The sequence below is a fragment of the Pan troglodytes genome, chromosome 6, assembly GCF_028858775.2.
Source record: "Pan troglodytes isolate AG18354 chromosome 6, NHGRI_mPanTro3-v2.0_pri, whole genome shotgun sequence".
Lineage (NCBI taxonomy): Eukaryota > Metazoa > Chordata > Mammalia > Primates > Hominidae > Pan > Pan troglodytes.
The window spans coordinates 109,635,646-109,657,016 of NC_072404.2; the positions used below are offsets into that span (position 1 = coordinate 109,635,646).

At 49.2% G+C, this 21,371-nt stretch overlaps 2 protein-coding genes across 24 annotated transcripts in view; one reads left to right on the forward strand and one right to left on the reverse strand.

Moving 5' to 3' along the window:
• GPC2 (glypican 2) lies at positions 1-8,225 on the reverse strand. 2 transcript variants are annotated; one of them, XM_024357947.3, is made up of 10 exons: positions 7,512-8,225; positions 6,685-6,843; positions 6,050-6,372; positions 5,163-5,243; positions 4,321-4,483; positions 2,542-2,672; positions 2,234-2,414; positions 1,994-2,133; positions 1,653-1,828; positions 1-878 (listed from the first exon to the last, which is right to left on the reverse strand). In XM_024357947.3, exons 1-10 carry the CDS (start codon positions 7,675-7,677, stop codon positions 875-877), a joined length of 1,524 nt encoding a protein of 507 aa, XP_024213715.1. In that variant the 5' UTR covers positions 7,678-8,225; the 3' UTR covers positions 1-874. The 2 variants fall into 2 exon arrangements, with proteins under 2 accessions (XP_024213715.1, XP_016813335.1); XM_016957846.3 differs by having other exon boundaries at positions 2,234-2,380; positions 7,512-8,146.
• STAG3 (STAG3 cohesin complex component) overlaps positions 8,095-21,371 on the forward strand; it is a 36,734-nt gene continuing 23,457 nt past the window's right edge. For 3 of the 22 annotated variants that reach the window (XM_063814814.1, XM_063814817.1, XM_063814819.1), the window contains exons 1-9: positions 8,384-8,483; positions 10,982-11,161; positions 11,932-12,028; positions 12,577-12,679; positions 13,216-13,332; positions 16,692-16,788; positions 18,931-19,007; positions 19,290-19,494; positions 19,923-20,074. In XM_063814814.1, the coding sequence (XP_063670884.1) occupies positions 11,961-12,028; positions 12,577-12,679; positions 13,216-13,332; positions 16,692-16,788; positions 18,931-19,007; positions 19,290-19,494; positions 19,923-20,074 (819 nt within the window). In that variant the 5' untranslated portion in view covers positions 8,384-8,483; positions 10,982-11,161; positions 11,932-11,960. Of the gene's footprint in view, positions 8,540-10,981; positions 11,162-11,931; positions 12,029-12,576; positions 12,680-13,215; positions 13,333-16,691; positions 16,789-18,930; positions 19,184-19,289; positions 19,495-19,922; positions 20,075-21,371 lie in introns of those variants that run through there. The other 19 variants (XM_024357945.3, XM_024357946.3, XM_519253.7 and 16 more) reach the window with 14 other exon arrangements.

Here is a 21,371-nt window from a genome sequence, read left to right on the forward strand (position 1 = left end):
TCCAATACATTACCATTTATTTGCAGAATAAACATGGACTCAAACACTGAAACATGGAGTTTGTGAAGGATGTGGGTGGCAGAGGTCACGAGATGAGCACCCCCCCACCTTGTTTTTTTTAAAATTTGGTTTAAGAAATTGATACTGAAAAAACTCAACAGAACCCAGGCCCATGAAGTCTCACATCCTACTCAAGCACTCTCAGTCCCCTGCCCTGCATCCAGCTGGTCCATTTCTGAGACCAGATGCCCCCACCCCTCCCCACTTCCAACTTCCTTCAAACCCCTTCCCCAGCTGCAACTCTAAACTCCTCATTTTCTCTGTTGGGGCTGATCACCAGCCCCAGCCTTAGAGGGCTGGAGACTATACCCTCTAAGGAAACCACACTCCCTCCTAAATAAATACCCCCAGGCCCCCCTCCCATTACCAAATGAAAAAATAAATATTGTGAACACCCACCCACCTCTGATGAAAATCTCCTGGATTTGGGGCCCCAGCCATTCACCTGCAAAGTCCCTTCTCTGCCCTCTCTGCAGCCCCCTTCGACTCCTCCCCAGGCCCAGCTGAGGGGGCAGGAGGGGAAAGGGCCATGAACCCTTCTGATGCTAGGGCACCCCTCCCCCGTTATCGAGGTCCAAGCAGGGCCAGGGCTGAGAGGGAGAGAATGAGGATGGTTTGGGTGTGAAAACCAATAGATGCCCCCCCACTCCTGCTCCGGCCCTGGTTGTAGCGGGCACTGCCACCTCCTCCTTTGCCCCCAGAACCATCCCTTCTAGGAGGGTATGGAGGCCGAGGAGGCCGGGCTGGGGGAGCCACAGCCCCAGCCATCCAGTCATCTGCATACTGCTGTCCCCCTCCAGAGCCGCTGGCATCCTCATCTGCAAGGAAGAAGAGGGACAGAGCAGGATGGGAGGGAGAAGCAGAGGGAGACAGAGGGAGGAAAAGAAATTGAGATAAAAACAGAAAGAGAGAGGCAAGGGAGGGAGACACAGGTGGATGCCGGGTTGGGGAAGGGAGAAAGACCATGAGTGACAGGAAGGCAGGGAGAGAAGGAAGGAGAGAGATCCGACAGCAGACATGGGGGGAGAGATCATGATGGGAGACAGTGAGACAGAGAGAGAAAAAAAAAAAAACAGGCAGATGGGGCGAGAGGATAACAGGAAAAAACAGAAAAATCAGAAGTACACAGAAGCAGAAAGCAGCCAGGAAGAGGGGTGCAGGAAGAGTGACAAAGAGAGACAGAGACAGATAGAAGGAGAGAAGAAAACAATGAGTGTCTGTGCCTTGCTTCTCTGTTTGGCAAACTCCACCCTGCGGAGCCAGCTCAATGTCACCCACCACCCTGGCTTCCCAGCCTCCCCCAAGTTGCCCCCTCCCCCATTTTCCCACTGCCCTTTGCCCATTATAAGGGGCTTCCCACTGTTCTTTAAGAATGTTTTCGTGTCTCCCCTACTGGCCCGAAAGGATACAGACCCCCTCATTGATCTGTTACCCCCAGTCTTTCAGGTCAACGCTCAATAAATGCTCGTTGAATGAATTAGTGAATTAATGAATGAACACTAAGAGCAGAGGCACGGGCGGGAACTACCAGGAGAGGGGAGAGGCTTCAGGGCAGTGGGCGGGGCTCAGGCTCAGGGATGCAGGGGTCTCACCCGCGTCCTGCCCGTCCAGGTCGTGTCCCAGTGCGGCCGCTTTCATTCTGGCCGTGGCCGCCCGGAGCTGTAGCCGACGCCGCCGTGTCGGGACATCGGGGCCCGAGGCGTCCACCTTGAGCTCGGGGTTGTTGACCTGCTCGGCCGGGGAGCCCCCGACCACTGGCGGCAAGTACCTGCGAGCAGAGCAGCCCCGAAGCGCCAGCTAGCGCGCGCGGCCCCGCCCCTCCCGGCCGCGGCCCCGCCCCTCCCGGCCGCGGCCCCGCCCCTCCCGGCCGCGGCCCCGCCCCTCCCGGCCGCGGTCCCGCCCCCTGCTGCCCCCCGACGCCCCCGAGGCTCACCGGCCCCGCCCGGCTCCGGTCCAGCAGGGCGCCGCCTCCAGCGAGGCGTCCGCTGCCATGCGAGAGTCTCCGCACACCGTCAGGGACAGCCGGGCCCAGAAGCCCCGCATCCGGGCCAGACGCTCGCGGAGCTCCCACACCTGGGCGGGCGAGAGGGGGCGGGGCGAGCTGGAGCGCGACCCCCACAACCATCCCCGGCCCCGGGCCCCCCCGCCCCCAACTCTTGGTCATCCCACGCACCAGCCGGTGCAGGTTGGTGCCCGCGGCCGTCGTGGGCCGCTCCTCCTCGGTCACCATCGACCACAGCCGGCCCGCCTCTTCCCGGGGCGGCGGGGCTCGACGGTTGCGGGCAGGCACCGGGTCGGGGGGGCCGCACTCCTGAAACACCTGCGGCACCGGGAAGAGACCTCACACAGTCACCCTGGGGGGAAACCACACTGCGTCCCCACTCTGACCCCAGAGTCTCTTCCCAGATCCCCTATACTGCCTCTCTGACACCCACACCGTCCCCGCCCCGGGCCTCACCTCCACCCTTCTCTCCCCTGTACCTGGGCGGACACCTTCGCACTGTTTTCCTGCAGGTACATCAAACCCTCCGAGATCTTCACCCCAATGGACTCAGCCGCCAGCTCAAAGGAAAAGGGGCCCTGGAGCTTATCAGCCAGGATCAGGAGACCATCTTAAGGGAGGGAGAGAAAGAGAAAGGATGGGATGAGTGGTGATACTGAACTAGGATGTTCCTGAAAATCCTCACTCGGGCCTTAGAGAAGCAGCAAAGTGTTTGGGGGAAACTCACATGAGCTCCCTCTCATGTTTCCCCCCAGTTTGGCTTTAGAGCCCCTCTCCATTTCACCCCCAGCCTTACTCAGGACCCTCCTCCATCCCAGACTTTTTTAAAATTTAAATTTAAATTTTAGGATTTTAGGATTTTTTTTTTTTTTTGAGACATAGTCTCACTCTGTCGCCCAGGCTGGATGGAGTGCAGTGGCGCGATCTCGGGTCACTGCAACCTCTGCCTCCTGGGTTCAAGCGATTCTTCTGCCTCAGCCTCCGGAGTAGCTGAGACTATAGGCGCCTGCCACCATGCCGGCTAATTTTTGTATATATATATATGTGTGTGTGTGTGTATATATATATGTGTGTGTGTGTATATATATGTGTATATATATATGTGTATATATATGTGTATATATACGTATATATACGTGTATATATGTGTGTATATATGTGCGTATATATATCTGTGTATATATATGTGTGTGTATATATATGTGTGTGTATACATATACGTATATATATGTGTATATATATATGTGTATATATATATATTTTTTTTTCCGGTAGAGAAGGGGTTTCACCATATTGGCCAAGCTGGTCTTTGTCTCAAAAAAAAAAGTCTCATCTGTCACCCAGGCTGGAGTGCAATGGCATGATCTTGGCTCACTGCAATCTCTGCCTCCCGGGTTCAAGTGATTCTTCTGCCTCAGCGTCCCAAGTAGCTGGGACTACAGGTGCATGCCACCACGCCCGGCTAATTTTTGTATTTTTAGTAGAGATGGGGTTTCACCATGTTGGCCAGGCTGGTCTCGAACTCCTGATCTCTTGATCCACCCACCTCGGCCTCCCAAAGTGCTGGGATTACAGGCATGAGCCATCACGCCCAGCCGGCCAAGCTGGTCTTGAACTCCTGTCCTGTCCTTGTGATCCGCCTGCCTCCGCCTCCCAAAGTGCTAGGATTACAAGCGTGAGCCACCGTGCCTGGCCAATTTTAGGATTTTTTAAAGACAGGGTCTTACTGTCTTGCCCAGGTTGGAGTATAGTGGCATCATCATAGCTTACTGCAGCCTCTAACTCCTGGGATCAAGGGAGCCTCCTGCCTCAGCCTCTGGAGTAACTGGGACAACAGGCATGTGTGCCACCATGCCTGATAATTTCTTTCTTTTTTTTTTTTTGGTAGAGATGCGGTCTAGCTACGTTGCCCAGGCTGGCCTCCAACTCCTGGCCTCAAGTGATCCTCCTGCCTCAGCCTCAGGAGTAACTGGGACTACAGGCGCGGGCACTACCATGCCTGGCTGATTTCTTTCTTTTTTTTCTTTCTTTCTTTTTCTTTCTTTCCTTCCTTCTTTCCTTCTTTCTTTCTCTGTCTCTCTCTCTTTCTTTCTCTCTCTCTTTCTTTCTTTCTTTCTTGAGATGGCGTCTAGCTATGTTGCCCCAGCTGGGCTCCAACTCCTGGCCTCAAGTGATCCTCCTGCCTCAGCCTCTCAAAGTGCTGTGATTACAGGTGTGAGCCACCATGCCTGGCTCCAGGCTTTCTTGAATCCCCTCACCCAGATAGTTGCCCCAGTCAGGCTCCAGTCCCCTGCTGCTGAGACAGCCACGAACCACGTTGAGGCAGAAGCCCTGGCAGGGCATAAGTGAGGGGACCCCCCGGCACAGGGGACAGCCGATGAGACGCATCAGAGCCTGGCTGCAGCCTTCAGACACCGGCACCTGGGGGCAGAGAGTGGGGCTGTGTCCTCCACAAACGTTGTGGCTGCTCTCAGCCTGGCTGGGCACAGACAGAAATCACATACCCCACCCTACACCTAGGGTTGGTGACCCCACGTGGCAGCAGGTGAGACTGTCACAGATCTGAGGAGGGAGGTTCCAGGTTGCTGACTCTGATTCGTGGGAGGGGTGGAAATAGAGAGGCAGTTAGGGGTGGAGGGAACATTCAAGGACAAGAGTGAGCCCATCACAGCTGGGGAGGGAGGAGGCAGTCAGGAGGCAGAAGGTGAGGCTGGGAGGTCAGGTAGAGGATGGGCAGTGAGAGAGGCCAAGCCAGGCATCTGGCCTTCAGCAGCAAGGAAGTGGAGTCATTGAGGGATCCTGGGGGGTTGGGCGGGGGCAGTACCAATCTCCTACTGCTATGGAGATGAGCAGGCCCTTGGGGACTGAAGAGGGTATGGGTCCACGGAGGGGAGGAGGGGGTCAGAGATCATGGATCGTGGACCATTGGAGGTTTCACTCCAGCCCCCTCCTTCCTAATTCATCCTAGGACACCAGGGCCTGGAGGCAGACAGAGCCCAAGGCTTGTCCTGCTGGCTGGTGGCTGTTTCTTCCTTGTGGGGTCTCTCTCACTTCCGCCTCTCCCTCCCTGGGCCCTGCCCATACTCAGGCCCCCTCCAACCTTAAGCGCTTCGCTGACCACATTTCTTCCAGTCTCCAGGCCCTGCACAAAGGCTCGGGCAGCCACCAGGGTCCGGGTTATCTGGGAGAAGGCAAAGAAGGTGAGAAAAACCACAAGGTTGTTATGGGTCAGTCAAGACTGGAGCCAAGAGACTGCATCAAGAGCAGTGAGGGTTGGGTGTGTGGGGTTCTCTCAGAGTGGGTCGAGTGTTGGGTGGTACAGAGAGGCAGGTTCAAGAGCCCCCACAGGAATTATAGTCTTAAAGAAAAACAAAGGAAGGCTTGGGAAGAGATGGAGGGATTATGTTGTACAGGGCTTAGAGAGAGAGAAATTGTGTATCGGAACTAACACTGAACTTGGAGCCAGAAGACCTGGGTGTGAGCCACGGCTCTGCCACTTACTGGCTGAAAAGCTTAATCTCTGGGAGCCTCAGTTTTCTCATCTGTAAAATAAGGGGATGACTGTCTACCCCACAGGGTTATGATGACAACTAAATGTGATACTATAAAAGAAAATGCCTTTTGCGTATTGAATGCACAATTCCTGTTTAGTTGAACCAGAGGAAGTCAAGGTGTTAGGATTAGGGAGGGGTTGGCACAAAGGTGGCTGGAGGCTAAGGGCAGGTGAGTGTTTGTGTGAAACTAGGGCTCAGAATGGGAGGTGGCAGGGGCAGGGGCATCTGCTTCAAGAAGACCAAGGGGCACTGGGTCGGGCAGTGGTGAGTAAAGCTCAGGATAGGGATCACCAGGTCAGAAATGGCTTCAATGCAGGATGGGGGATCACCAGGTCAGAGGTGACTGGAGCACGCCAGTTTGGAGGTGAGTGGTGCACAGTTCAGGGGTCACTAGGTCAGAAGTGGTTGAAGCTCAGGCCTCAGGATCCCTCACCTGCAGGCGGAGGCGGCGGGGTGAGTCCCCAAAGGGCTGCAGAGAGCCATCGGTAGATGAGGCCAAGCGTGAGAGGCAGAGCAGGTAGTCAGGGGGGAAGCTGTACTGTGGGTGCAGCAGCGGGAACACTCTCTCCAGGAGCTGTGCCCAGAAATCCGCCAGGGTGTCATCCAACCCCTCACCAGATTCCCCATAGAAGTCTCGCAGCCGAGAGAACAGGCCATTGAATATGAGGGCGTGCTGGGCATACAGGCGGCCGTAGGAGTGGGAGAAGAGCTGGGTCAGAGAGTGCTGGGCTACTGAGAGCATCTCCAGAAAAAACTCTGCAGCAAATGCAGGGAACAGGTGGAAGGCGGGTCAGGCCAGAGAATGGGGAGAAAAGTGAACAGGCAGAGGCAGGAGGAGATGGGAGAGAAGAGAAAAGACAAGTGAATCAGAAACTGAGTAACTCTCAGAGATGGGGCAGACAGGGAATGGGGGAGGGCAGGGCCCTGGAGACAGAGTCTGGGGGGTGGGCGGGCTGGGAGGGGATGGAGTCTTCACAGATGGAGTAAGGAGTGGGGACAGGAGCCTTGCTGGGGTCCTAAGCACCGAGAGGAGCTGTGAAGCCGAGTTTGGGGACCCCAGGTCCTCACCATCAAATTTTCTGTGCCTGGCAGCCAGTGTGTGAACCAGAAAGGAGCCGCTGTCCTCCACCAGGCCTCGGAAGGTGGCCTCAGTCTCCCTGATCAGCCTCTGCTCTGTCTCACTGGAACAGCAGGTGTACTCCTGGGGACAGACCCGGAGGTGCTCACCTGGACAGAGGAGACGTGAAGGAATGGTGGGAAGTGATATCCTAAAATCCCTTCCATTTCCCACCTATCTCTGGGGACTATGCCTTCTCTTCTACCTGCCTGGTCTCTTTTCTATTGTCTGCACCCTCTTCCCCACCTGAACCTATCCCCTACCTTATTGTCTCCTGACCCATCCCAAGTTCACTCCCATTAGCCACGGGATCATCTATTTAACAGCTGCCCTGAGGGCCAAGTCAGTGGTCAGAGTGTCCTCAGGTGACCCTCCCCAATGTCCACACCCCAGACCTCGAGGGACTTGGAGAACAGCTTCTAGGGGATGAAGAATGGGGCTTGGAAGGGTGGGGTTACTTGGTGAGCAATAAAGTATTCTCATAGAAGGGGCTAATAGAAACAGCGAGGAGAACATGGCTGTGAAGAAAGAAACACATGGGGGGTGTTAATTAGGAGGAGGGGATTCCTGGGGTGGGGATGGAGTAAGAGCGCTATTCTTTGCATAGGAGGGTTATTGTGATCCCGGTAAGGAAGTTACAGGAGGAGAACAGACATTACTGTGGGATGAAAAGATTAGTATAACGGTCACTCTGAAAAGGAAGAGAGTTATTGTGAGATGAGGAGGCCCCGCCCCCGCCCCCCACCCCCAATTCTCTAGTCTTCCTCTTTCTCCTCACCTGAGATCAGGGCGGGAGGGATTAGGTTTAAGCTATATCCCCGGGCCCCCAGCACCTGCCGGGTCTCTGCACAACTCCGGGTGACCTTTGCCTCGCTCCCGGGTCCGGGACCAGGACCGGGACACAGAGGCAGCAGCAGAAGCAGGAGAGGTCGCAGCGCGGACATAACTGCAGCCACCCCAGGACGGCAAAGTGGGTCCTAGGGAGGAAAGCAGAGCCTCCCAAACTCGGGAATCCGGTACTCGGCCGCGGGACCGCTCCGCGGGCCAGAGAAAGAGCGCTGCCCCGGAAAACTGAATACCGAGCACGATAGCTGGACCAGGCGGCATCTGCCGAGACAATGGGAGCGGGGAGCCGGACAGGGGGCGGGGCCCGAGGCGGGGCCCCACCAATAATGGCTCGGAGCCGGCTTCAGGGGCGGGGGCAAGGAAGAAATTAAGCCAATGTAGCGCGGAAGCTCGGCAGGGGGGCGGGACCCGGCCGGCACTCAGGAGGTTGGTGAAATAGGGGCGTGGTCTCCATCGGGGGCGTGGCGATCCGGCTCAAAAGGCGGGGCCTGGGTGGAACCTAGCCTATGGCAATTGAGAAGCCAGATTAAAGGGGTTACTACCAGTCTGGTCCAAAACCCGCCCAATGGAGTAGGAGATTGAGGGTAGCGGGGGTGGGACCTGGGTGGGGGCGGGGCTAAAGCGGGCCGCCCGCGTGCCCAAGCCCACGTGAGAGGGCAGGACGCCTGAGAGCTTGAGGCCACACGAGGCTGTGGAGCGGCGTGTCTCAAACGTGGCGCGCATCAGCTCGCACACTTCCAAACCTCGCGATAGCTACTGGCCCTGGGCGAGCCGTTGGGATTGCGCTTGCGCACAGCGTGTCTTGTACGTTCCCGCGCTTTTCTGGAATCTTTCGCCCCCGGAAGGGCAGCGGCGGGCGCCTGTGTGGAAGGTGGGGTGGCCAGAGACACCCGAGGGACCTGAGGTGGGGACTTTCCCTGAACCCTGCTCGGCCAGAAGTCACTCTTCCAGGCTCTGACAGTGAGGTTTCTCCTTGACCCAAGAATAGGCCCTCTCGCGACCCTCCCGGCCCTGACACTAGGAGCCTTCCCGGGCCGTGCCCCCAATGGCCTCCGCCACAGAGCTGGAGAATCCTCTCCCCAGGCCTCCATAGACTGAGAGTCCATTCTCTTAGGCGCTTGGAAGGCTCTTTATCCTGGAGCCGCTTACCCCAGGGGCAGTCGTAGATATTTTTACCTTCTGGAAAAATAGGAAACGCGCACCTGCCTTTCCTCCTTTTGCGTTTCCAGCCCTATTCTCATGGCGCCTCCACCCCCAAATCCTTAAGAGCCTCCTGTTCCATTCCAGGTGGAATCAGGTGCTAGTCCTCTGGAAACGAAAGCCTGGGGTCTTCTTGTATTTTTTTTCTTATTTCTTTCTTTATTTTTTTTATTTCATTTTAAAAAACCTGTAAGTTCCCTTGCAGAGGGCGGTTTATACTTCCGAAGCCTCCAGAGAGGGGTGCGTCTGAAGCTGCCCTGCTGTCTGCCTTGCTTGGCTTTTTTTTTTTTTTCCATTTAATTTTTTTTTTTTAGAGACAGGGCCTTGCTATGTGGCCCAGGCTGATCTTGAACTCCTGGACCCAAGCGATGCTCCCGCTTCGCCCTCCCAAAGTACTGGGATTATAGGCGGGAGCACTGTGCACCACGCCTCGGCTTTTGGAGAGCAATTCCAAACCCACTGCCCAGTTTCTGGTGTCTGTAATCCCTTGGTGCTTTAGGTCCACTCTTTGCCTTATTTTATTTATTTGTCATTACTTTTTTTTTTTTTTTTTGAGACAGAGTCTCGCTCTGTTGCCCAGGCTGGAGTGCAGTGGTGCAGTCATAGCTCGCTGCAGCCTCGACCTCCTGGGCTCAGGCGATCGTCCCGCTTCATTCTGCCGAGTAGCTGGGACTACAGGTGCACCACCACACCTGGCTAGTTTTTTTGGTTTTGGTTTGGTTTTTTCGTAGAGACAGGATCTTGCTATGTTGCCCAGGCTGATTTTGAACTCGTAGGGTTAGGCAGTCCTCCTGCTTCAGCTGCTCAAAGTGCTGGGATTCCAGGTTTGAGCCACTTTGGGCACCTTGCCTTTTTTTTTTTTTTTTAATTATGAGTTAAATTCCCTTGCAGCAGGCAGTTTACACTTCTGAAGCCTCTAGAGAGGGCTGTGTCTGAAGCTGCCCTGGTGTGTGCCTTGCTTGGGTTTTTTTTTTTTTTTTTTTTTTGGGTGTGTCTCATGTTGCCAAGGCTGGTCTCAAACTGCTGGGCTCAAGCAGTCCTCCTGTCTCAGCCTCCTGAGTAGCTGGGACCACAGGTGTGCGCAACAACACCTAGCTAGTTTTTGCTTATTTTTTGTAGAGATGGGGTCTTGCTATGTTGCCCAGGTTGGTCTTGAACTACTGGGCTCAAGCAGTCCTCCCGCCTCAGCCGCCTAAAGTTCTGGGATTACAAGTATGATCTACCACACCCAGTATGCATTTTTTTTTTTAAAGAAAAAACTTATGAGTTAAATTTCCTTGCAGTAGGCAGTTTGCACTTCCACAGCCTCTAGAGAGAGATGTGTCTGAAGCTACCCTGGTGTGTGACTTCCTCAGCTTTTGGAGAGCAACTCCAAACCTGCTGGCCAGTTTCTGGGGTGTTGTTGTGCTTAATCCCTTGATGCCTTAGGTCAGCTCTTTGTCTTATTTATTTATTTATTTTGAGATGGAGTTTCACTCTTGTTGCCCAGGCTGGAGTGCAGTGGCACGATCTCAGCTCACCACAACCTCCGCCTTCTAGGTTCAAGCGATTCTCCTGCCTCAGCCTCCCAAGTAGCTGGAATTACAGGCATATGCCACCACACCTGGATAATTTTGTATTTTTAGTAGAAATGGGGTTTCTCTATGTTGGTCAGGCTGGTCTCGAACCCCTGACCTCAGGTGATCTGCCTGCCTCGACCTCCCAAAGTGCTGGGATTACAGGCATGAGTCACTGTGCCCAGCCATTTGTCTTATTTATTATTACTATTTTTTTGAGGGGGGACAGGGTCTTCTTCTGTCACCCAAGCTGGATGGAGTACAGTGGTGCGATCGTAGCTCACTGCAGCCTTGAACTCCTGGACTCAAGCAGTCCTCCCACCTCAGCCTCCTGAATAGCTGAATACAGGCATGCTCTACCACACCTGACTAATGATGATGATTATTTTTTTTTTTAGAAATGGGGTCTTGCTGTATTGCCCAGGCTGGTCTTGAACTCCTGGGCTCAAGCCATCCTCCTGCCTTGGCCTCCCAAAGTGCTGGGATTATAGGCATGAGCCACGGTGCCCAGCCTTTGTCTTAGTTTTTGGTCCCCCTCACCTGACCCCAGAGTTCTAGAACCATTCCCTTGGAAAGAAAGGGACTGGTCAGGGCTGGGGATGGAGAAGTGCTGTGGTAGGAGCCCTTTCTTCTCTTTCTTCCCCAGCTGGATCGCCATACCTACCCTGTGGTCCTCATCTTCCTGTCCTCATAGCTCCTCCTCTCCAAGCATGTCTTCCCCGTTGCAAAGAGCTATGGGAGATACCAAGAGGGCCTTGTCTGCATCTTCTAGTTCCTCTGCCAGTCTACCCTTTGATGACAGGGACTCAAACCATACCTCAGAGGGGTAAGTAGATGTTGCATTGTGTGGCCACTTCCTGTGTCCCTGGCAGCCTTCCCCCTCGTTTTCCCACATTGATGATAATATGCGTGGGACTGTGTGAAAACACCAGAAGTGCTATACTCGTTCAGCACAGTGACACCCTCCCTCCAGCTCCAGGTGTTTTTTTTGGCGGTCCTAGATGTTGTAGACATCAAAATAGTAGTACATCCTGTTTTTTTTTTTTTTTTGAGACGGAGTCTCGCCCTGTCGCCCAGGCTGGAGTGCAGTGGCGCGATCTCGGCTTACTGCAACCTCCGCCTCCTGGGTTCAAGCACATCCTGTTTTTAATCCATCATCCATCTTGTCTAAACCTCTCTTAAACACATTTCTATGTTCAGCATGTACCAACCCTGGTGGGGGCTGAGAGCTGGCAGATGGGGGAGTAAAGAGTTCTTTATTTGTTGCCTGGCAAATTGTATATACTTTTTGGCTAGTGTCCCCTATTTCTTCTACTTGGGGATTTTGTAAATAGGTCTGTGTATCCTTATTTATTACCATATATGAGTTTATTCTGTGTAGGTTATAATAATATATCTTGGTTTTTTACCTTTCCAGAAGGAAAAAAGCGAATTTCATACAGATCTGCTTTATCCCCTGGCTGTTTTAATTGGCTTTCTCTGAATCATTTCTGTTTCTGTCAGTGCTGCTGTGGGGGACCAGATTATATCAAAGTTATAAACTTGAATTGATAAGACATGTGGTTTATGTTTCAAGGGGGTGAAATTTAACTCTAGGTACATATTACTCTCCCGTTTATGGATGAATGATAGATGACTTCCTGAGCCATGATTATCTTTCTCTACAAAGAGCAGTGATCTCGCTACCTGCTAAGTGAGTATCATTTGATTCTCTTCTTCGGAGAGAATACTAGGAAGGGTTGTCCTTCTCCTGCCTCATTTCCTCATTCTTCGTCTCCATTGCTTTCACGTGAAAGTTTTCCTTTAAGGCTTTGTCCTGGCCGGGTGTGGTGGCTCATGCCTATAATTCCAACACTTTGGGAGGCCGACGCGGGTGGATCACCTGAAGTCAGGAGTTTGAGACCACCCTGGCCAACACGGTGAAACACCTGTAATCCCAGCTACTCGGGAGGCTGAGGTAGGAGAATCGCTTGAACCTGGGAGGCGGAGGTTGCAGTGAGCTGAGATCATGCCATTGCACTCCAGCCTGGGTGACAAGAGTGAAACTCCGTCTCAAAAAAAAAAAAAAAAAAAGACTGTCCCAACTTCCTACTAACAATAAGCTCATTTTTTCTTAAAATCTGGATATGTTTTTCTCATGGAGATGGGGTGCGGTGAGAGACAGAGAAACCATAATTAATTAGCCTTTTATATGGAGAGAATAGGGTGGTTATATTTAAAGAGAACCATACTTTCTCACAGGAATGGCGACTCTTTGTTAGCTGATGAAGACACTGACTTTGAAGACAGCTTGAATCGCAATGTGAAGAAGAGAGCAGCAAAACGACCACCGAAAACAACACCGGTGAGTCAGCCAGTTTTCTTTTGTTTTTGAATCTTGTGGGGGAAGCAGCCCAGCTACTCGGGAGGCTGAGGCAGGAGAATGGCGTGAACCCAGGGGGCAGAGCTTGCAGTGAGCCGAGATTGCACCCCTGTACTCTAGCCTGGGCGACAGAGTGAGACTCCGTCTCAAAAAAAAAAAAAAAAAGAAAACCTAAAAGAGGTTCAGGTGATACGGTTCATAAAATGACAAGATTTACAAAGTATTAAGGGATGGAAATAGGAAGAAGAGAAATTTTGAAGAGAAAAGAAGAGAAAAGGACGTTAGGATATAGAGATACAGGAAGGGGACTCAAGGACTTTTTTTTTTTTAAGGGAAAAAAGTTAATAAACTTCATAACAGTATAAAAATCAATTATTTCAGGACTGAGTCTAACTCAGACTCTGCTGTGGAATTGGCAGCTTAAGCCTACTTGTGTGATAATGATGAAACCAAGTGTTAATGTCACTGTTACCTTTTTTGTTTTTTTTTCATATTTCTGATCTTTTTATACATATTAGGTGGCAAAACATCCAAAGAAAGGGTCCCGAGTGGTACATCGTTATAGCCGGAAACAGTCAGAGCCACCAGCCAATGATCTTTTCAATGCTGTGAAAGCCGCCAAAAGTGACATGCAGGTAAAGCAGTGTCTCACCTCTGTTGATACCATCTCACCTTTTGTAAGGTGGTAAGGACAAGTGTCTACAAACTTGATTTGACGTGAACATTTTAGTGAGTGTAACATGTCAAGAAAGATAAAATTATGGGGTGAATCCTTGGAGTGATAGAAGGGTAACCTTGAATGAGAGAGCATGTTCTTTTTTTTTTTTAGACAGAGTCTCTTTCTGTCGCCCAGGCTGGAGTGCAGTGGCACAGTCTCGGCTCACTGCAGCCTCTGCCTCCTGGGTTCAAGCGATTCTTGTGCCTCAGCCTCCCAAGTAGCTGGGATTACAGGCGTGTGCCACCACGCCCAGCTACTTTTTGTATTTTTAGTAGAGATGGGGTTTCGCCATGTTGGCCAGGCTGGCCTCCAACTTCTGACCTCAGGTGATCTGCCCACCTTGGCCTCCCAAAGTGCTGGGATTACAGGCGTGAGTCACTGCACCTGGCTTTGAGAGAGCATGTTCTTTTCTTAAAGGTATCACAGGAGTGATTATGCCTTTATTGATTGATGGAGCAGATGAGGAGAGGCATTGCATGACACAGGAAGGAAGCTTGGATGTGGGTGGCACCTTGTTCACCCATGTTATTTTTTAGCTCCATCTTGACAATTACACTTAATTATTTTTTCCTTGTTTCTTTTTTTATAATTTTATTGAAGTTCTAATACCTGAAAGTGTACAAAGCTTATATGTAGTTTAAAAAATAAAAATGAAATGATCACTCAGATCTCTAGCCCCAGCTCAAGAAATGAAACATTAATAGTGCTGTAGAGATCCTTTGTGTACCTTCTTTCTACTCCATTTCACAGTCTCCTTATTACCCACAGGTAAACACTAGTGTGAATTTTGTGTTAATCTTTCTCGTCTCTCATTATAGTGTTACCACTATGAATATGTTCTTTAATTATGTAAATGAATCCATTATTCAGGCTTCTATGATTTAATTATTTCAGTTAACATTGTTTGAGATTTATCCACATTAATGTGTAATTTTATAGTTTCTGGGAAAATATTTAAAATTTTCAAACATATAGAATTTTGCTAGTTATATTTTCGTTATTTGATTTCTAACTTCATTGTGTTGTAGTCAGGGAATGTGGTGTTTGAAATTTATGTAGGGGCCGGGCACAGTGGCTCACACCTGTGATCCCAGCACTTGGGGAGGCTGAGGCGGGCAGATCACTCGAGGCCAGGAGTTTGAGACCAGCCTGGCCAACATGGTGAAACCCCATCTCTACTAAAAATACAAAAATTAGCTGCATGTGGTGGCGTTTGTCTGTAATCCCAGCCACTTTGGAGGCTGAGGCATGAGAATTACTTGAACTCGGGAGGCGGAGGTTGCAGCGAGCTGAGATTGTGCCACGGCACTCCAGCCTGGATGACAGAGTGAGACTCTGTCTCAAAAAAAAAAAAAGAAATAAATTTATGGAGACTTAGCCTTATGGCCTAGTATTGAGTTGGTACATTCGTTTTTTCTTTTCTGTTTCTTTTTCCACCTTTGCTTGCCTTCCTTTGGATTTCTTATCTTCTGCAAGGACCTGAGCACATTTTAATTCCAAAGTCTTTTCCACCTTATATGCAGTTGTACAGCGTGTTAGTTTTTTTTTTTTTTTTTTTATGAGACGGAGTCTTGCTCTGTCGCCAGGCTGGAGTGCAGTGACGTGATCTTGGCTCACTGCAACCTCCGCCTCCCGGGTTCACATGATTCTCCTGCCTCAGCCTCCTGAGTAGCTGGGATTACAGATGCATGCCACCACGCCCAACTAATTTTTGTATTTTTAGCAGAGATGGGGTTTCACCGTGTTGGCCGGGATGGTCTCGATCTTTTGACCTCGTGATCCGCCGGCCTCGGCCTTCCAAAGTGCTGGGATTACAGGTGTGAGCCACCATGCCTGGCCTTTTATTTCTTTTTTTAGCCCATTCTCCCCCTTTTATTTTTAAAATTTTATTAAACATAGTCATTTTATAATCTATGATAGATTATTATCTAAAGTCTTTGTGAGTATAATTCTGTCAGTGCCTTGTTTCTTTATATGTTTTACTAGGTTTTATTGTGAGCCACTCATTTTCCCTGGAGTTCTTATGTGTTGGAATTCTTTGGGGCCTAGGCCAAAGCTGGGTTTTTAAGAAAGGAACCTGCTTTTGCTTTGACAGTTGTCTGGGGACACTCCAGAATCACTTTTTTTTTTTTTTAAGACAGGGTCTCATTCTTTCTAGGCTGGAGTGCAGTGGTGCTATCACGGCTCCCTGCTGGTTTGACCTCCCTCAGTGGCGAGGTGGTGATCTTCCCACCTCAGCCCCTCTCATAGCTGGGACTATAGGCGTGTGCCACCATGCCTGACTAAATTATTCTGTTTTTGGTAGACCAGCCTGGGCAACATGAGTTTCACTTTACTTGGGTTACTGCTCCCAGCCTGAATCGCTTTTAATTATCTGAATGATTATTCTGGGCTGGGTGTGGTGGCTCATGCCTGTAATCTCAGCACTTTGGGAGGCTAAGGTGGATCTCACTTGAGGTCAGGAGTTCGAGATCAGCCTGGCCAATATGGTGAAACCCTGTATCTACTAAAAATACAAAAATTAGCCATTAGCCAGGCGTGGTGGCGCACACCTGTAATCCCAGCTACTTGTGAGGCTGAAGCAGGAGAATTGCTTGAACGTGGGAGGTGGAGGTTGTAGTGAGCCGAGATCATACCATTGCACTCCAGCTTGGGCTACAGAGTGAGACTCCATCTCAAAAAAAAAAAAAAAAAAAAAAAGGAAAAGAAAAAAAAAAGATTATTCTGATCATGTATGTGGTGTGAATCTTGATTGCAAATCCAGATCTGAGGGCTCACTATGGTTATGAATTCTCAAGAAAGAATTATTTTTTTTTCCCTCCACTGTACCCTCAGGTCATAACAAGCTAGTTTTCTTGCTGTCTCTATCTGCCCGGTAGGTTTAGTGTTCAATCTCACTTCCTTGAGGATCTGACTCTTTGCAGGACCCAGCTTTATTTAGGTGCCTCCTCTTGGACTACTCGTCTTGGAAAAAGCTTAGGCTCTACCTCCTGTGCTCTGCATTCCATGCAGCCATCTGGATACAAAGTCATAAATCCCCAGGGATTAATGAAACCTTTAGGGCAAAAGTCAGTTTGTTTACCTCCCAGGGTTGCTACTTACACCTCATTTTTGGCCTATATGAAATTTTACCTTTCATTCTAGTTCACCAGTACATTGTGAAAGATGTTTTAAATGTTTTACAGAAGTTTAGATGGTTCAATTGGGAAGATCATATAGGATTTCTATTCTGTCATATTGCCAGAAACAGAAGTCATCTACATTTTTTTTCCCTAGTCTTTGGTAGATGAGTGGCTGGATAGCTACAAGCAAGACCAGGATGCAGGATTTCTGGAGCTTGTTAACTTTTTCATCCAATCTTGCGGATGTAAAGGTGAGGAAACTGCTCCCCCTTTCTAATTCCCAGCCTTTTGTTCCTATGTTATGAAATTCTTTCTCCATTTAGATAAGTAGGATTAGATATTTCCTAAATAAAGGAAGATGGTAAAGCATTAGAAAAATTTTACTTATTTAGGCTGGGCACTGTGACTCACACCTGTAATCCCAGCACTTTGGGAAGCTGAGGCAGGTGGATCACTTGAGGTCAGGAGTTTAAAACCAGCTTGGGAAACATGGCGAAACCCCTACTAAAATACAAAAAATTATCTGGGTATGGTGGCTCATGCCTGTAGAATTGCTTGAACCCAGGAGGTGGAGGTTATAGTGAGCCAGGATAGCGCCACTGCACTCCAGCCTGGGCGACAGAGCCAGACTGTCTTCAAAAAAAAAGAGAGAAAAGTTTCACTTCTTTAACTAAATTTTTTATTGATAAATATGGGAAGTGATCCAGTAGGGAACCATGTTGGTTTAGAGGCAAGACACTTTAGGGAAAAAGAAGTAATCATGCTTATGTTATGGCACAAATTTGAAGACACCCTTTGGTCTTTCTAGATGCAATAATGTTACTCTTTGTTTCCCAGCTACTTTGCCCATATTTCTCCTCTGTAGCTGTGGTACCCCCAGAACTCTTATTGCCATGGCTTAGTTTATTGGGACAGATGGTCTCAGTCAGGTTGTATTATATAAGAAATCAGCATCTGGCTTAGTTTTATTGCTGTCTTTGTTTTGTTTTTTTTTGTTTTTTTTTGAGACAGAGTCTCACTCTGTTGCCCAGGCTAGAGTGCAGTGGCATGATCTCGGCTCACTGCAACCTCTACATCCTGGATTTAAGCGATTCTCGTGCCTCAGCCTCCCAGGTGGCTGGGATTACAGGCGAGTGCCACCATACGTGGCTAATTTTTGTATTTTTATTAGAGACGGGGTTTCACCAGGCTGATCTTGAACTCCTGACCTCAGGCGATCCCCCTGCCTCGACCTCCCAAAGTGTTGGTGTTACAGGCATGAGCCATCGCGCCTGGCCTGTTTTTTGGTTTGTTTTTTTTTTTGTCGTCGTTGTTGTTTTTTGGCAGTTTTTCACTGCTTGATTCCTTTTTTTTTTTTGAAACAAATCCTGCCTCAGGTTTATTTGTACAAATAGTGCAAGGGGACACCAGTCCTGACCTCATGCTGGCAGAGAGAGATCTCTACTCTGAAGCCTTTGTACAGGCCTGGGTACTTTTGGGAGCCTGAGCTGGAACTGAAGGTGGAGGTGCAGCCTGGCCCTTCATTTGATCCTTGGCCTTTGGCTGGCACAGCCTGAGCCCCTTGGCATTGTGGGCACAAGCATGCTTCTCAAGCTTGGGGTGGGCAGTGTAGGCAAGTCGGCTTAACCTCCTTGGGCTTTATGAGGGACTTGATAGCCTCAGCATGTGCACTCATGGCCCTGGCATTGTTGCCCTGCATCATCTTTTTTTTTTTTTTTGAGACAGTCTCACTTGTTGCCCAGGCTGGAGTGCAGTAGTGCGATCTCAGCTTACTGCAACCTCCGCCTCCCAGGTTCAAGTGATTCTCCTGCCTCAGCCTCCCGAGTAGCTGGGATTACAGGCACCCGCCACTATGCCCAGCTCATTTTTTGCATTTTTAGTAGAGACAGGGTTTCACCATGTTGGCCAGGCTGGTCTCGAATTCCTGACCTTGTGATTCACCTGCCTTGGCCTCCCAAAGTGCTGGGATTACAGGCATGACCGACTGCGCCCGGCTGGCCTGCATCTTCTTTAGGCCGTTCTTGTTGTGCTTCTTGGCAAAGCACATATTCCTCAGGAATTTGGGTCCATCCACTTAAGAGATTTGTATCTTTGTGATTGGGGTTTCTTGATGCCATTTCTGTGCAGTTTTCAGCCTGGTTGTGTGAGGTGTGGTTCTTGGATTTGGCCATGTCTACACCATAACCTGTGGCTCCCTTCCTTTGGGTTTTTAGAGAGATTGCCTTATAGCAGATACATGGTTGGATGTTGGCAGACTGTTGACCAGGGGGTCTTCTCATTCCCCACCTAAGCTCTTTGCAGAATGTTTCCTTGCTCATCTTCAGGTATATCTGTAAATGATCAAAGCATCCTGTTATTTTCCTTGTAAGCACCTCATATCCTTCATTCTTTAGGCATTGTGACCCCCGAGATGTTCAAGAAGATGTCCAACTCAGAGATCATCCAGCACCTAACAGAGCAGTTTAATGAGGTGGAAGAAGATGACCAGGATCCTCTTACCCCTCTTATTTCAAAACACAATGCCTATTATCCCCTTCTTTTTGATTCTGTGAAATAGGGTAGCTTTTAGAAGGAGGAATTCAGTCTCTTGGGGGTAAAAGAGATCTGAATATGCCTCTCAAATTGGGGAGAATACCAGGAAATGAGGTATAACAGATATTTTTACTGGACTGTTGGGTTTTGACATCCAAGCCCCTATGACTTCATGGACCTGGTAATAACTTCCCCATCCTTTTCATACATCCTTTTGTAGGACTCGGGGGACTACCCTCTCATAGCTCCAGGTCCATCCTGGAAGAAGTTCCAGGGCAGCTTCTGTGAATTTGTGAGGACATTGGTCTGTCAGTGCCAGTACAGCCTCCTCTATGATGGCTTCCCTATGGACAACCTCATCTCCCTGCTCACTGGCCTCTCAGACTCACAAGTCCGCGCCTTCCGTCACACTAGCACCCTGGCTGGTGAGCATTCATTTTTACTCTGGACATTCTCCTGGGGATTTATAGGACTTTCCTCTGTTCTCTGATTCAGGGTCTTCTTTCCTACCTGCATCTTGGCTCTTCACTTCAAGGCCATGCCTCTTTTATCCTAAACTTCAATCCAGTTTCTCACTAGTGGAGTTTTGAGAAGGGGTAGATCACAGCAACAATTTCCAGGTTTAATATTTTTGTCAGAGCTCACCACTAGGGGTATGCTGATGGTTAAAAGAAGACCACAAGGGTTCGAGGGAAACAGTCCACTCCAGGACAGGCCGTCTTAGGATTTTAGGGTCATCCTGCTCTGACTTCTCATTTTCATTGCCCTTCTTTCCTTCTATTTTTTCCTTCTACTCATCCTCTCTCCTCTGACCTCAGTAATGATTTCTTTATCTCTTTTTCCTTACTCAAAGCTATGAAACTGATGACCTCCCTGGTAAAAGTTGCCCTCCAACTGAGTGTGCACCAAGATAACAATCAGCGTCAGTATGAGGCTGAAAGAAACAAGGGGCCAGGGCAGAGGGCACCTGAGCGGCTGGAGAGCCTGTTGGAGAAACGCAAAGAGGTGAGGAGTGTTCCCTGCTTCTTCCTTCCCCTTTTCCCAACTTGCAGCCACTTCTGCCACAGACCCCCTTATCAGGCCCTGGGCAGTCTTTCAAGATCATGAATAATGGAGTCTGGCAATAGTTTCATAGACCCATCCTGTAAGGGGTCATTGCATGCTCATCTTGTTTCTGGGTTGTGGGCTCAACAAATAATGTGTAATTTAGAGTTCTCTCTAATACCACTTTTGCTCAGTTTTTTTTTTTTTTTGTCAGCACTCATTGTCAGGAGTGTTTAAGTGCTGTACCTGCCTGTCATGCAGGGAATTAAGTTTTGACCTACTTGTCAAGTGTGCAGTGTGCAAGTGAGTGCAGGAGTACTAAAAGCCAACCATTGACAAAGGAGGCCAAATTTTCAAGGAATGGAAAGAAAACAGGCCTCCCAGTGAACTCCTCGCTTTAAATTCTGTTGCATTTAGTCACTAGCTCCATAGCCTTATGTAACCTCTCTTCAGTTTTCTTTTCTTTAAAAAAAGGAATAATCTCACCTTTTTGTGAAGAATAAATGAGATGAGTAAATTGCCTCACTTGGCTCATAGTAGATACTTGTTTTGTTTCCTTTTAAACTTAAAGATGACCACTGGGGGGCATAAGCCATAGCAAAATCTTTTACGCTGATGAAATCTTTAATCAGCTGGGTCTGTCATAAGAGTAACACTACTGGTGTTTTCTCCTCACTCTCTGTTAGTGTCTAAGACCCCTCCTATGAGGTTGGCAGGACTCACCATGTCTGACCATATCATTTGGCTGTTTCTCTAGCCCTCACAAAAGATCTCTTCCATTCTAAATCACTAGGGAAGGAAACTTTCCACTTCCCTCATTCTCTTTTGTTATTTTGCATTGTCAGGTTGATCTTAAAAGCTTGAGTATTAATCTATCCCGGATTTTAAATTATGTACACTAGTGCGAATCTTTTCTTTTCTTTTTCTTTTTTGGCTTCTCTGGGCTCTTGGTTAATCAATTATCATTATAATTCCCCTCATTTTATCCTAAATTTCTTCCTCCCCACTATTTTCTTCTCTCCACTTATAAATGTATATAGGCTCTTGAATCTTTATTTCACTCTGCTCCTTTGTGAGTTACTCTTTTTTCCATCCTTCCTTTTAGGATAGTATTTCCTTACTTCCTTAATGTCCAACTAACTGAATCCTTTTTGCTACCTAGCTTATTTCCCCATTTTCTTTGAAACTGTTCTTTCTAAACCAATGACTTCCTAATTCCTAAAGCCAGTAGCCTTTTCTCAGTCTCCCTTTCCCAAAT

Excerpts from the sequence above, each read along its gene's own strand:
- GPC2 (XM_016957846.3), bottom strand. The coding sequence starts at position 7,677 with ATGTCCGCGCTGCGACCTCTCCTGCTTCTGCTGCTGCCTCTGTGTCCC. Across the intron at positions 2,381-2,541 it reads GTGCGAAGGTGTCCGCCCAG|GTGTTTCAGGAGTGCGGCCC; the intron begins GTACAGGGGAGA and ends CCGGTGCCGCAG. Across the intron at positions 1,829-1,993 it reads ACCGGAGCCGGGCGGGGCCG|GTACTTGCCGCCAGTGGTCG; the intron begins GTGAGCCTCGGG and ends CTCTGCTCGCAG.